At 52.8% G+C, this 15,193-nt stretch overlaps 4 protein-coding genes across 4 annotated transcripts; 2 read left to right on the top strand and 2 right to left on the bottom strand.

Moving 5' to 3' along the window:
* Nucleotides 1–615: 615 nt before the first annotated feature.
* BU24DRAFT_416789 (uncharacterized protein) lies at nucleotides 616–3,269 on the bottom strand. Its single transcript, XM_033526545.1, has 2 exons — nucleotides 2,671–3,269; nucleotides 616–2,606 (listed from the first exon to the last, which is right to left on the bottom strand). The coding sequence occupies exons 1-2, from the start codon at nucleotides 3,220–3,222 to the stop codon at nucleotides 804–806; spliced, it is 2,355 nt and encodes a 784-aa protein (XP_033389462.1). The 5' UTR covers nucleotides 3,223–3,269; the 3' UTR covers nucleotides 616–803.
* A 2,511-nt stretch (nucleotides 3,270–5,780) lies between these two features.
* BU24DRAFT_429938 (F-box domain-containing protein) lies at nucleotides 5,781–7,553 on the bottom strand (the record flags this gene model as incomplete). Its single annotated transcript, XM_033529780.1, has 2 exons — nucleotides 5,781–7,182; nucleotides 7,264–7,553. 2 exons carry the CDS (start codon nucleotides 7,551–7,553, stop codon nucleotides 5,781–5,783), a joined length of 1,692 nt encoding a protein of 563 aa, XP_033389461.1.
* A 1,399-nt stretch (nucleotides 7,554–8,952) lies between these two features.
* BU24DRAFT_404168 (uncharacterized protein) lies at nucleotides 8,953–9,393 on the top strand (the record flags this gene model as incomplete). Its single annotated transcript, XM_033525627.1, has 2 exons — nucleotides 8,953–9,122; nucleotides 9,222–9,393. The coding sequence occupies 2 exons, from the start codon at nucleotides 8,953–8,955 to the stop codon at nucleotides 9,391–9,393; spliced, it is 342 nt and encodes a 113-aa protein (XP_033389460.1).
* Nucleotides 9,394–12,474: 3,081 nt separating this feature from the next.
* BU24DRAFT_457131 (uncharacterized protein) lies at nucleotides 12,475–14,474 on the top strand (the record flags this gene model as incomplete). Its single annotated transcript, XM_033531507.1, has 4 exons — nucleotides 12,475–12,630; nucleotides 12,696–12,753; nucleotides 12,819–13,525; nucleotides 13,581–14,474. The coding sequence occupies 4 exons, from the start codon at nucleotides 12,475–12,477 to the stop codon at nucleotides 14,472–14,474; spliced, it is 1,815 nt and encodes a 604-aa protein (XP_033389459.1).
* Between the last annotated feature and the right edge of the window lie 719 nt (nucleotides 14,475–15,193).

Here is a 15,193-nt window from a genome sequence, read left to right as displayed (position 1 = left end):
TCCTGGATGAGTGAGTGAGTGAGTTCACACGCTTGCCTACCTACAGTGAGCTGTCCAAGCGATTAACACGATTCATTATACTGATGATGCTATCCATTCTAATACTCATGCTCATGATCATCTTCATATTCGTGTTTATGCTCATGCTCACACTCACGCTCATACTCATACTCATACTCATGTCCATTTATACACCCACCGCCCACGACCCAAACAACCCCCTCCACGATCCCATATTCCCGACAGTCTCCCCCTCCCTCACCACCAGAACCCCCCCCATACACCAGACTCCCAACCTCCCAAACGAAACAGAGCTAGAAAACACACACGCCACAGCACCGCCAATCTCTCAACAAGGCAAACCCGAAGAAACAACGAGTATATGCGTGAATGAGTGACTAGTCGACCGGATGGAGATAGAAGGCTGAATCTAACTAGATGTTGATTTTAAAATTCTGCTTGTAGAAGGGGAATTGGTAGACGGGTGGAGGGATCATGTTCTCACTGCGTGAAAAACGAAGGACTATCTATTGTGAAAAACATTCATTTCGTGTGCTTACCTTTCTCGTTTTGGTCCCATTACTTGGTGCGTGAGATATTATGATATTATGATCATCAGTCCGTACCAGCAACCGTGGTCAATCGCTGCTGGAAGAGAGAGGAAGAGGGAGAGGGGAAGACACATTACCAACTAAATAGTCCATGAACCATCATACCAATTACGAATGCAAATACAATACTTGTGGGGTATCTATGTCTGTCTGTCTGTCCGATCAACTCACAAACCCTCCACCACTCCACCCTTACTGCCCACCACCACCATTTCCACCCTGCGACCTCTCCACGCCCGCGAGCAGACTCCCAGTCGCAAACTTCGACCCCTCCCTCAAATCCAGCATCGGCCCCTTCGCCTTCGACCCATCCATGACGCCGTGGCCCACAGGCGTGTGACCCTGGCTGAACCCCGTCCGCGCGGCGAGCAAGCCCCCACCCGTGAACGCGTTGTTGCTGTCCTCGGGGACGTTCTCGTGGTTATTGACGGCGTGGTTTGCGAGGGCTTCGCCACGGCCTTTGAGGGAGCGCGTGCGCTCGTGGCCCTCGGGGCCGAAGTGGCCGCGTGTGCGGGCGGTCGTGGGACGCGGGCCGGTGCGCCAGTCGACGGCCGAGGGGACCTTGATGGCTTCTTCGAGGGAGGTTGCGTTTTCGACGAGGGGGCCTGGGGCGCTGGTGGTGTCCGGGATGAAGGCTTTGCCTTTGCGGGCGTGCTGCGGGGGTTCGCGGTAGGTGGGGGTGAGGTCGACGAGGGGTTTGGGCTTGACGCGCGTGGACATGCTGCGTTGGATGTCGCTGGAGGTTCGGCGGTGGTGGTTGCTGCGGACTGAGGAGCGGCGGCTGAGGAGGGTGTCGTTGGAGGGTTGGGAGGATTGCATGTTGTTTAGGAGGGAGGGACCTTCGGTGAAGGGGCCGGAGAGGGTGGCGTTCTTGTGTTGTTCGCGGTCATTCATGACTTTCTGGCGCTGGGTGTAGGTCCTGCCTAGGAGACCGCCAGATGCGAAGACCTCGCCATCCTCCTGTGAATTCGTGCTTGGACTGAAGGAGTTTTGTCGGTTGGGCATGGGCGGCATGTCGTCTTTATTCAAACTGTACGACACAGGGGGTGGCCCCTTGGTTCGCGTGGACATCTTCCTCTGGTGCATGGTCTTGGTATCAAGTCTGGACAGTGGAGCATCATCCGGGAAGGCACCAAACTTGAAGTCATCCTTCTGGTTGTCTTTACTGAACAGGTCTAGGTCGAGCAGTGGTGAGAACGTTCCGAGCTGGTAATGAGACCCCACAGAAGCATTCCGGGCATGTCCTTGCGGCGCGCTCTGTTCCGGATTCCCTGATGTTGACCTGAATCCTCCTGCTGTCTTCGTATCCGGGCCCTTCTTCTTCTGGCCCTCACCCAGCACGTTCCTCAGATACCACGACCTCCAGTCATGTAGATTCTTGTGGAAATCCGCAGCAACAGCTCGATCATTGGTACAAAAGAAATTCACGAACCGTGTCTCGTCCACGTAAATATTCGATTTGAGCTGGCTCTTGACAGCGAAGCACACCTTCTTCGGCGGCTTGATCTTGGAAAATTTACGTTCGGTGGGCGTGTAGAGGTCGAAATCGGAAAGATGGCAAAGATTCTCCTCGGCTTTGGCATCTTCGCTCTTGCTGATGACCAATTGCCCATCCTGACGAAGTCCTATCCACTTCTTCGTCCATTTCCCTGGCTTCGATGAGTAATGCATATAACATCCGAACGGGCCAGGTCGGGAGGTGGGAGCATTCGCAGCGAGCAGTTCCTCCTGGTTGATGCCGCTTGCTCTAGAATCAAGAATGATCAAATCGTTTTGCTTGTCGTCGTCCCACGAGTTCATGATATCCCTGATATGTTCGTAATTCCTGATTGGCCGCATGAGGCCGACCTTTGTGAAATTCTCTTGGATAACCGCTGTCCTAACGTCAATTGGCTCGGTCAAGACCGTGGCCGCCGACTTGATTAGGTCTAGCGACGTTGTCGTCACATTCACGGGAAGGTATATGTGTTGTTGATTGCACACAATCATAACTCGCTGCAGCACGTGTCAGTCATCAGTCCCTCACCCCCGAAATGCACATATAAAATGAGAACCATACCCTGTCTCCAGCATTAACCGCTGAAATCGGAGCGTCTATGCCAAGCACAGCGCCACCACCTCCAGGTCTGATCGTATCGAGATCACGATCCTTGCCGTCGCTCGTCTGACGGGGTCTCCCGCCGCCGCTGGGCGAGCTCTCCGACGAAGCTGGCAGATCGTCCTTCCGCCGCCTATGGAACATTCCGAATCCACCCCCTTGCCTGGGCGGCGATGATGGCGGAGAAGACGAAGAATTAGCAGTAAGAGCCTGGGCTGCCTTAGCACGAGCAGCCTCACGCGCCTGCTCCTCCTCCCTCCTCTTCAAACGAGCAGCACTCTCCGCCTTCTGAAGCCTCTTCCCGCGCTCCTGCTCCTCCCTCGCCCGCCGCACTCGTTCTGCCTCCTCTGCTTCTTTCTGCGCCCTCTGACGCTCCGCGTCCTCCTCCTCTTCCCTCCGCAATTGCTCCTGGCGTTTCCTCTCCGCCTCCTCTGCCTCCTGCTTCGCGCGCCTCTCCGCCTTAAGCTTCTCCTGCACACGCCGCTGCCGCTCCGCCTCCTCCTGGAGCACCATCTTCGCCTCGTCGCGCGCTGTCTGCGGCGGCGGCGCCCTCCCCTGCCTCGCAACCAGCGGCGCCGCAGCAACCTCGCCGTGCTGTCGCAGCGCAGCCGCCGCCGCGGCAGGGAGCCGTGGATGCGCCTGGTTTGCGACGTGCGGTGTCTGCTGGTGGGGGGAGCTCAGTGCTCGAGCGCGGACGACGGTCGCCTGCGCGTTCGAGGGCAGCGGCGGCGGGGGCACGTCTGTGTTGGAGCGGACTGGTGGTGGTGCTTTCGCGGAGGAGCCGTGGGACGTCGTTGGTCGGCGGTGGTAGCGTGACATGCTTCTACTGATTCCTCCCGCGGCGGCGGCGGTGGTGGTGTTGTCGTGCGGTTCGGCGGGTGCCATTTGGGGGACTGGAGGGACTGGAGGGACCGGAGGAACAGGTGGTGCGGTATCGTGGGTGTTCGATTGCTCTGGAGTATGGTTTTGCTGTTGCTGTTGCTGTTGTGCTTGCGCGCGTCGAACGGAGCGGTACCTCGAGAATTTGGCTGGAGGGGGCGCCGCCTCTATGGGCGCCGCTGCGTCGGCGGACATTATGTCGTACAGGTATGCAGGCGGCGTGCTGGACAGCGCAGTAGCAGTTGCAGTGCACCTGCGCTGTCGTCTTCAAGTAAGGGACGACGACTTTTTGACCACACGACCATGAAGGGGGTTTTGGGTCCGAGGGGTAATAAGGGTCAAGGGGTGGTGCGTGTGGGATAGGATCAAGGACCCTGTAACCACGACCACTCCTCGCTCGTATTCGTTGCCCGTTAACTAACTTGTAAGGAGGGACGGGTGAGCGGGTAGATGGTTAATGCTGAGTAGGATGTAGTTAAGATCGACGGTCGAGCGAATCTATTTTTTCCCTGTGAGGTTAACAAGTAATAGTGAGGGAGGAAAGAGAAAAAAAGCAGCGAAGTTTCGAGTATATAATTAACAACACCCACCGCCAGAGTTCAATTACGTAGGGGAAGCCTTCCCTACCGGTGGTCCAACATTCGTAATAATGAAATCAAATCAACGGTTGAACGGGACCGAATTATTGATTCCTAGGAAACGGCGGGCGTCCCAAGCCTACCAAGTACCCCCAAGTAACCTGTATTTCTTGCACTTGGTTGCCGGGTTTCCCATTTCTTTCTCTCGTCTTCCTTAGTGTATTCAATTATCGTGTAGATGCTGGTTCAGGTACACCAAATGGCTACTACACTATTACTACTAGTTAATAGTGAACTATGTATTACTGGACAGACACCAAATTGGCATCGCAATTTCCCTCCTCTCTTAGCGGGCGCGAAGGGACAAAGGTAAATTCACCACCAGCACTAGGTACGACCAGTCTACCACGACCATCAGCTGGCATTTCATTTTCACTCGCCCAGCTCTCTTCCTCTACTCATACGAAAGGAAAGGAAAGGATCCCAAAAATGACAATCAAGTTACGGAGTACATGCATCCAATCACGAGCACTCAATTCTCCCCTTACCTACATATGCTTCCCTCTCCATTTCCCCCTCTCCTTCCAGAACCTCAAGCTGAAAACACAATACCTCCATAAACGCAATAACATCTCCACATCAACGTCCACCCCCCGTACCGTGAGACCTGAGGCTGAACGGCTACCGGTAGGTTGTAACGTATTACAAGTCGTGGCCGTGGTACCAGTACTACCACGGTCAGGTACCCGAAGGCCAGCTAAGACGTCCCATGCCATAACGAGAATAGCTCGCATGCGTGTTCTAAAATAGGGAAAGGGGGGAATGGGACGGGTCTTTTTAGCGTCGTGTGGCGCATGTTTCGGATTTGAACTTCCCCCTTACACTACCACCTACCTTTCAGCCTTGTTGAGCATGGTCCATGGGATAGATCGTTTTGAAGTCAATGTTGGGGTCTGTGTGTAGGGTGGGTTTTTGCACTGGAGTCAGAAGGACATGGAAGTTTGGCAAGTATTCTATTGCTTGGCTATGTAGGGGTTGGAGTGTTGAATGGTTACGGTATCATCGTCATCGTATCCTTCGACGACACATCATGACATTCACTCAAATCGTTCCTGCCACAATTGTACAGTTGCACGAGATGGTGTATCTGGGCGGGGAGAAAACTTGAACCCCCGTCCCAGTCCCCAGACTTCAAACTGCAATTGGTCTCGGGAGGTTCCTTCCTCCACGAGCAAACCAACTCAGATATGCCTTTCCGTTCATGTGAAAAACAAAAAAAAAAAACCAGCCAGTACCGTGATCGTGTCGAAACACTTCAAGGCATCTCGACAAGCACGCATTGCCCGGCCAAAACGCCTGCAATGGGGTGGAGAATGGAAAAAGGGGTGGTAACGAAGGGGTATTGAACACAAGAAAGAGAAGGGAAAATGTGTGTGATGATATGTGCATCGTCCGCGTTCGTATCGTCCGAATTGACTTTTCCAAGTCTGATTTTTGTCCAGGCCTGATGTAGCACCGAAAAAGAACCCAAAGATTGCCGCCTAACCGGAAGGGAAGAAAAAAGCTCGCTGACGACTGAAGCACGTCTGCGAAACGCCGAAGCGAGTCACGTTCTTACCGCCAGAGATCGGCCCTGGACGACCTCTTGTCTCTACCGACCTGGCTCATGAAGCTTGCGCGAACGCCTCCAGTGCTGTCGTTGCTGAAGCCGCGATGGTGAGAGGGACCGAGGTGGCCTGCACTTCGCGGCCGATCATCATCTGCGGGAACAGCCAAAAAGCCCCCGAACCCATTTGGTACCACCACAGACTTGCGGGCTTCACCTCCCCATTGTGGACCGAGGCCCTTGTGTGCAGAATAGCTGCTGACGGGGCGTCCACCAGATAGCGATCCACGCCTGCCCGTGTAGGCATCCGCGGGGATGATGGACGTGAAAATCCAGTCCAATTCATCCATTCCTTTGGAGAAAACCTCGAGCGGTTGGTTGAAGCCACGAGGAGTGTGGTGTGGCGAGTCCGCAAATGGGCGTACAGGCGGTGCCAGCGTCAGCGACTCTGGGAAGCTAGGGTCACGAACGAAGAGTTTCCTCAAGGCTGGGAGTGACCCAGACATGAGTGAAGTGGTGAGGTACTGGTAGTACGAGTCCGCTGGTGGATACATCTGGTGACTCGAGCTAGAGATGACCTCATAGTTCAGGGTGTGTAGTGATCGGGAGGTCATAGGGGGAATTGGTTCGATGGGTAGCGAGGCAGATACTGTTGCGGTGAATTCGAGTGTCCGGAGATTGGTAGCCATCTGCAAGACAATGTGGAGAGCAGGCACTGTCAAACTAGGACAATCCTTGATCTTGAGAGTGCGCAATGTATCCCGGCTGACTGGGTGCGAGAGGTATTGAGCTAGGCCTTGCGCCGTGAGATTCTTGACCTTCCTCAGTTTGATGGTGTCGAGTGGAGGGAATTCGGGGATTCCGGGAACAGGCTGTAGGACACTGTCGTTCAGCCAGGCGACCTCGGAGAAAGAGACCTCACTCAACCAGGGCAGTTGGCCGAGGACGCGCCTCAATACGGTAGGCTCGATCTGGATTCTGTTGATCTCAATGACCCGGAGCTCTTGCCAGAATCCTTGCAAAAGGGTCTCCAGCGACTTCTCCGCACCCTCATTGTATTTCATCTTTCGAATATGGGGGCACCTTGCCTGGAGCTCCTGGCGTAAAGTGTGGCAGGTGGAGTCACCGTTGTAGAAGCCATCCGGAAGGTCGACGTACTCGAGGTTGGGCAGGACCGACACGGTACGAGCAAGATCGGCCTTGCAAGACTCCCTCGTCATGTATGGTAGCTTCAAGAAGCGCACGCGTTGTCCTATGTAGTGATTGTCTCGCACCGTCCGGCAAAGCTGGAGGAGTCGCGTGGTTGGAGGATCGATTTCGTCGCCACCGCGGGATTTGCGTCTACGCTCGGCAGCGTACACTTCCTCGAGCTCGCAATAATGTACAGCGTCGATGCGGATGCTCTTGTACCTAGATCCATGTTAGCGCACCGCAATCGCAGTCGATGCCGCAGCCCGCATTCGCATGCAGGCGGCCGGTGAGGAGACTCACAGCAAACCAGCAGCCACACTGTACCATTGTCGTTTGACCAGGGCGCAGTGTGCTAGATCGCGCATGTCACAGGTCATGCAGCCTTCATTGCCGGAATCCTCGCTGCTATCCAAGCTCTCGTCCATGGAGTGCGGACAGACCTCCTCGAAGATGCGGCGCAAGATCTTGTCATTTAGGCGTGGGGTGCAGTCTGGACCATGATAGGCGGCGACCGAGTGATAATCGTTACGGGGAAAGAAGTCTTTGTTCTTTGGGCTCTTCTGCCGGCGAAAGCGCTTCATGAAACCCATGATGCGGTAGGAGATGGAGCTGTTGATTCGGTTAGATAGTGTGCTTTGATTCAAACATGAGCAGTGCGGTGTGTGTGTGTGGATGTGGGGTGCAGTATATTGGTGCAATGTGAAGAAATGTTTCCGAAGAAACGAAGGTAGGGTTGGAGGTGAAGGAGGGGGAGAGGGGCCCCGGGAGGAGAGGAGAAGTGGAGAGCAGGTGAGAGGGAGAGGGATAGAGAGGGGGGGAGAGGTGATGACGGTGGTGGTAGTGGTGGTGGAGACGGAGAATTGGAGAATTGGAGACCGCTGAAGATATATGAACGTGAAGGGGAAGGGAAGGGGAAGGAGAAAGGGCCAGAGCTGTAGTATTGTAAATACTAACATTCGAGGACCGAAGTGACTGACCTGTTACTGCTGTGGTTACTGCGAGGGTCTTCGTCGCGCGGGGAAGAGTGGAAACGCTTAGACATCATGTTCTCCTCTAGTTCCTTAGCTATTACTGTGTTCCCGTTGCCTTCTTCTCTCTTCTCTCTCTTCTCGTCTTTCTCTCTGGTCCTGTTTAATCAAACTTGACGCGGCGAATCGTCGGCTATGCGCGGGGAAGCTCCGACAGCTACCTCGAGGATACTTTTGCTCGTGCCCAGGGTGTGTGTGTTCTCTCGTGCAATTGCAATATAGAGCAATTGCTTGACCAAGTTAATGTACAGGCGCAGGCCGTTATAAATTATCGTAAATGAACGATCCCGTGGGTATGGTATGGTATGTGTATGGTATTGTGTGCGAAGCTGTCGCACGGGTGCCGAGGAAAGTCTTATGCACGTCGGAGGAGGAAGACGATGGAGGATAAGGAAGAATAAGAGAGCACTGATACGAGAGTATCTATGCGCGCTCAGACCTGATGCAAATGCAAATGTTTCGTTTCGCCGCGGAAGAGCTGAAGGGGTCGGTGCTGTGTGTAGCGCCCGCGAAGCGTCAATTCAAGACAGACAGACAGGCAGGCAGACATAAAGTGATTTTTCAAGAGAGCACTTTGTGCGAATGTAATGAACGTGAAGTGAGAACGGACGTTGAGGATTTGTGGGATTCAAGATTCAGGGCACGGAGGGCGTTGTGTTTAAGGGGTAATTGATAGCAGACAACGACATGCTCGTACTAGGTAGGTGGTAGGTTGGTGACAAAACAAACGGCCAACGAAGCGGGAGCTAGGAACTAATACAAATCCTAACGCCAGCTACTTACAGATAGGATGGGATGGGATGGGGTATGTCAGTAGAAATATCGGTAATAATAAGATTATAATCACCTAGTTATTCACGTCCGACCAAACAACACTGACCTCCATTGAGAGAGGCATCCCGCCCCTTAGTTTTAGTTTTGACCCGTCTGGGATGCGAGCGGCGCCAATCCAGTGTCTACCATGCCATTCACCCTCTCAAACCCGTATGACAGCGTGGTCCTCCCTCTCCACTTTCCAAATGGCCCCAAAACAGACGACGCTCGATGCCCAGACAAGCAAGGCTGTCCAATGACGTTCGAGCAGTATTCATTAGCTGGTGGTGGTCGTGACAATGACCCTGGAGCCGAATGGTATATCATCACGTGGATGTAGTAGGGGGACGGGGAAAAGACATGATTGATATTCCAGAGGCCCAGAAATAGAAAAGGCAAATGTGTCAGAGCTTCCAGGTCCAATGCGAACATGACGTGGGCAAATAAGGATCATTACCGTGCAATCACTGATGGTGCAAGGAGTAGCACGCTGTACTATCTTATGTCTGTCGTTGGAGTTTGGTACGGCGTCGTTGCTCCATCGATCTGTTGGTCGTCGCAGAAGGAAACAGCAAAAGCGAACAGCTAGGTACGGTAGTGTACTATGCGGTGGAAGGATTGTTGATCCTGCGGGCATGACAGGGCTAGGTAGATCTGAGAGAAAGTCGATGTCAGTGCCGGGGGCCCGAAGCCACCTCAAGAAGGGTTGACTCTTTGGCTGCAAGAGACGTGTTGGGCGAACGCATGTCCAGCTCTACCGTCTGTCGTAACGATGTACGGAGCAGAGGACGTCCAATGAAAACGCTATCCATGTAGCCACCTGCTGGCGGCGTTGTTGGGGCGAGTTGGGCCTATGGATCGGATGTGGATGCGTGTACGGTGTACCGTTATGCGTCCTGTTCGATGGGAATGGGTTCTATTGATGGCAGGACGAAAAAGGCAGAGATCAATCAATCAATCAGTGGATGGATGGTCGCACGGGGGGACACAAGAGTTTAAGACACAAGGCACAAGACACAGAGTAGGACACCACCCCACCTACCGTTCCACGCCAAACACATGGTGGGATGTGATTGAGGATGATGGCAGGATGGTAGGATGGCATCCTCGTAGCAAAAGGGTGGGACGGGGAGGCAGCGGATGTGGAGGGAAGAAGAGGGAGAAGAAGAAGGGCAACACGCGGGAAGCGTTGAACAAGACTCGTGCCGTGCCTCCTGAGTCCTGCTGTATCCATCCATACATAGTACACCTTTTCATACATCCTGCACACATACGTACGCACATACATATGATGGTTGACCCATCTCATGGTTCAGCAAATAATCAATCGATCAATAATGGAGAAGAGCAGAGGGAGGCGTGGTGTTTCAGATGCTGCCAATCAACGACGCACCCCCCAACGGAGCAACTCTGCCGGAGTAGATAAATAGTGGGAGACAGACAGGGGTAAGGGGGAGATGATGACGATGATGCGTCGACTGGACGGTGATAGCTCTCTATCTGCTCATCTACATAATCATGCTCATGGCTATGGTCATTTAGGTATTGTAGTAATAACGTTCTAGTTGCTTTCCGAGGTACATATTCATTGATTCCGGGACATCCTCTGGACCACAGCAGCTGGCCACAAATATGTAGTCATGTTTTTGTATTTATAGTCGATAATCTACAGAGTATTCCGTACTTGTACGGAGTACACTGTGTATATACAGCTCACGCAACAATTGGGGAAAAGATATATAAATCATACATCTACCATTCTTACGAGTACAGGCCAACCGTAGGAAGACAGATAGGTACATGACAAGAACAACCTACATGTGCTGGTCCGAGTATTACTATCCTTTTTTAATGGAGCGGAGACTCGCACGGCAGCAAAGCTTTCCGTTCACTAGACCTACTCCTGCGTCTCTACCTATCATCTCCAAGTAACTCCCGTTATGCATGTATCCCTATGTATGAACATGTGCCTGTGCAGGCATAGGCACATTGCAGCCTGCGACCTGCAACCTAATTTGTCTACGTGTACCTGAACCTGTTTCTCTGTCTGTTCCTGTTCCTGTTTCGGAAGAGGCGCGAGAAAGCACCGAGCTTCTGTGTTCAGACATGAGCTGTAGCAGAACAAGACAGCTCAGGGAACTCAAGCTTAGAAAGAGAAAAGAAGAATGATTAAACGATAGAACAAATACCCCATCATCATCACCATAACCATCACCATCACCAGCTAAGTAATCAAGGCCAACCGTACGACGACTAGACAGACTAGTGGATGGAATTCTCAACCAAGACTGCGTTAGAACTTCGGTACAAAGTACCTAACAGCTGGTTACTACTGTTACTGTCTAACGTCTGCTGCAAAAGTAAAAACGATCCAGATGATGCCCAAAGCAAAGAACGAACCTTCAGGTATATCAATTGGTAAAATACATAGTATTACGAAACGCATCATGATCGGAAGGCAGATTTGGAGATGTTTTGTCGACTTGACATTTCTTTTTTTTCCTTTTCCTTTTCCATCTTCATCTTTGGTACTTGATCCCTCTTTTTCCCTAAGGGACCAAACATCATTCGCTGAACCTGCGTTAGCTCCTCCTACACCCAAAGAACATTTTTGTAGCGAATTTGACAGAAAAGTAATAAAATCCTTGGTAGAATTGTCGTACGTGATGACGAACGAGGGAGAAAGCTATGAGGAGAGTGTCAGGGAGTGATTACATTAGTACGGGAGTATTCGATCCCATTTCATCCGCCCAATTCCCTATGATTATTTGCTGCGTATGTAATTCCTCCTTCTAGCACTGACCCTACGAATGATAAGAATAACTAGATACTCCGTAGTTTAGCACAGCACGGTACCAGCAACCATTCCCCTGGCATACTATGAGGGCGTACAGAACATGCACCATGCACAGTACTTTTGCTTCCCCAAACTTACCTGAACTAAACCTAACCTGATCTAACCAATCCCTCTCTGCTCTCTAAACTCTCTAAACTGCAGTAATAATTACTCTAATTAACACTCTCTTCCCTCAACCTCTCTCTCAGTCTCTCACTTGCTACCTGGCCTGGTACCTACTAGTTAACTACTGCTAACTAACTACCACTTTACCACTTATCCATACTCGGACTCGCCTCGTCTCGTCTGGTCCTTCTCTTCTTCTTCCTCTTCCCTTCTCCTCCATCCTCTCCCCCATTCCGCCTCATACTCTCTATACCTCACCTCACCTCACCTCATCCGTTTTCTCCATCTTCGTTCTTCTTCTTCTCAATCCCCCCCTCTCCTCCCCTTCCTACCTCTTCTTCGCCAGAGGCTTCCATCTCCTCCGTCCGGTCGTTCATCGCCCGCGTCGATCTCTACCACTCGTTATTTCTCACCCTCGCTCGCTCCTCGTTCGAAGCTTGTCCGCAGCTCCCCACCTCTACGGGCCTTCACCTCCTGTTTTGCTGACGACGTCCATTGCACTTTCTCTTCGCATTATTCGTCCCGTCCGCCTTCGAGCTTTACTACGCCTTCCAAACCAACCAACGAACACCTACCTCATCTTACCTACCCACCCATCTACTACAACCACCTTCTCACACCCTCACTCGAACTGCGTCCCTAAAGCGTTGTTTTTTTATTACTGCTTCAACGTCACATACTCAGCGGAGTCTATTCCCATATACTAACATGGCGTCCCAGACTCCTCAGGCGCCTAACCTTGACCGCTACGTCGTCATTCACGTTGCCACAACATGCGATGAACACGGTGTATACGTCACAAAGGACTCTGCCGAGGTCATTGAACTCGGATGGATCTTGCTCGATGCAAAATCTTGTGAGGAGGTGAGAGGACAGAGCAATTGATTGCCCCACCCGTTGGTTTATATCCATACTAACACAGCTTCTAGTTGCACCGAGAGAGCATTTTGGTCAAGCCCGTCAACACGCCGATTACGGCACTCTGCAGTGAGTGTTACCCTTCACCCGCATTCAGTACGAGAGTACCCCTTCTGACGTAGATTCTGCTATAGCAAGCTTGACAACCTTGACCTGGGATCAGGTCCGCAATGCCGGTACCTTCAGGGACGCAATTACACGGTTCGATGCCTTCGCACAGGAACACCTCGTCCCCAAGAACCTCGAGTTCGCCTTCGTAACCCTCGACTCCTGGGATCTCCGGGTTCAACTGCCTCGTGAGGCCCGCGATAAGGCTGTTGTCCTCCCCCCTTATCTACAACACTCTCGTACATTTGATTTGCGCACAGAATATCAGCGCTGGCAGGCACACCACCCGGAGTCCCTTCCATTCGGTTCCAGTGCATTGGCCAACATTTGTGCTGCATTGGAGGTCGAGCCTGTGCAATCATCTGCACCCATCAAACACAACCTTCCTTTCCACTTGCAGGCACTTGCCCCCGCTTCGCCGAGGCGAGCTATGGAGGAATCTGTCACCTTGGCCCGCGTACTGAGAGGCCTCATCCGTAAATCACAACCACCCTCGGAGCACCCAGACGTCCTCACCAAACCCATGGACGCCCGTGCCGACGTCAGGGCATTCTTGTCCGAACGCAGTAAAGTGCTTCACATGAGTGGTCTTCCCCACGACACCACGCAGTCAGAGCTTGAGAGTTGGTTCACCCAGTTCGGCGGCCGTCCCATTGCCTTCTGGACTCTCCGCACTCCCGACCAGCATAAACCCACCGGTACTGGATTCGCTGTCTTTTCTTCCCACGAGGAGGTACGTCATGATGCAATTGAAACTTTATTATCCCTTGACTTACCAAGTACCACAGGCTGCCGAGAGCTTGTGCATGAACGGCCGTGCACTCAACGAAAAGGCCATCGAGGTCTCCCCATCGTCGAGCCGTGTCCTTGACCGTGCTGCGGATATCATCACACCTTTCCCTCCCAGCAAGAACCGCCCACGACCAGGTGATTGGAACTGCCCCTCCTGCGGTTTCTCCAACTTCCAACGCCGCACGGCATGCTTCCGCTGCTCTTTCCCTGCCATGCAGGTTCCCCCTGGCGATGGTATGGGCTACCCTTACGGTTACGGCCCACCAAACATGATGGGCCCTCCTACCCACCACATGGGTCATGGCCACGGTATGGGTGGCGGCCACATGCCTCGAGGCAACGGCGGAGTCGTACCTTTCCGCGCCGGAGACTGGAAGTGTGGTGAGAATGGCTGCGGTTATCACAACTTTGCCAAGAATGTCCAGTGCCTTCGATGCGGTGCCAGTCGATCTGGTGCAGCTGTCGTTGCTGATTCTGCATTCCCTTCTCCCATGGATGCTCCGTCTAGCTTTGGCATGGGTCCACCTTCAATGGGTGGCACTCCTGGTCCTTTCGGAGCTGGTGCCTTTGGTAATGCTGGATTCCCTGCGCAGCAGTTTGGTGGCCCCCCTAGCTCTTATGCCCTCCCTTCAGGAATCGGAGCCGCTAGCCCCTACCCTCCTGTCGGTGCTCAGTATGCTCCTAACGGTGGAATGCATGCTACTCCGTTTGACAGCCGCTCAGCAGAGGCTGCCTTCACTGCCGCCGACCAATATCCTCCTAACCAAGGTCCTGCCAACGGTGATGGGCGTAATGATCCCTTCAATTTCCTTTCCACCAACTTTGGCGGTCTGTCCATGAACGATGATCGCCGCAATGCCCCCAACTCCGCGAGCAAGTCTCCGGCTTAGACAACACGTACATATACAGGTATCGATCTCTCGAAGCCTCGATCTTGCTCGGTCAATTTGTGGCATGGGTCGGCTATTTCGGAACGGTGGCGCGGGAAAGACTGAATTTTGGAGTTTCTCTTTCAGACTGGTAAAGATTTGCAGCATTTTCGGACTACCGGACACGGGAACGGGTAAGAGATCATAGACTGGAGATCTTCAAGGAGGAGTTTGATACCTTTCGATGGCCGGGGCGGTGTTTGGGGATCAAAAGTATAAGCCTGGGAGAAAAGTCATGGTCACGGGTGGCCCAGGCTGTTTCTTGGATTCAGTTTTTCGACATGGAGGGAATTTTCCTTCTGCTGTGTTTTCTTTGCACACCCTCTCACCCCAAATTGTTCCCTCATAATCCCGTTTGCACATTTCACTTCTACTTGTTTTCTTTCTACGCTTGGTCTGCAGTTCAATTCCAATCTACGATGCGTGGCATAGCGTTCCGGGGATGGTTCGGGGGCATATGAACCTGGTTGGGCGCTGGTGGGAATCGGTGGCTTTGCGCATATCTTGGATCGTCAATACTGGCCCCTATAATGGGACCATCCTTCTCCGGATGGATGGTTTCTGCTGTTTTGCTTTTTTTCCTCTTTGCTTTCTTCTCTCGTACCCATCCATCACGGCCGAGTTACATCATGGGGCATTTCCTTTTCTCTCTCTCTCTCTCTCTCTCTCTCTCGCGCTCC

The sequence above is a fragment of the Aaosphaeria arxii genome (assembly GCF_010015735.1).
Source record: "Aaosphaeria arxii CBS 175.79 unplaced genomic scaffold BU24scaffold_1, whole genome shotgun sequence".
NCBI classification, from domain to species: Eukaryota; Fungi; Ascomycota; class Dothideomycetes; order Pleosporales; genus Aaosphaeria; species Aaosphaeria arxii.
This window is presented reverse-complemented; position numbering and strand designations above follow the sequence as displayed.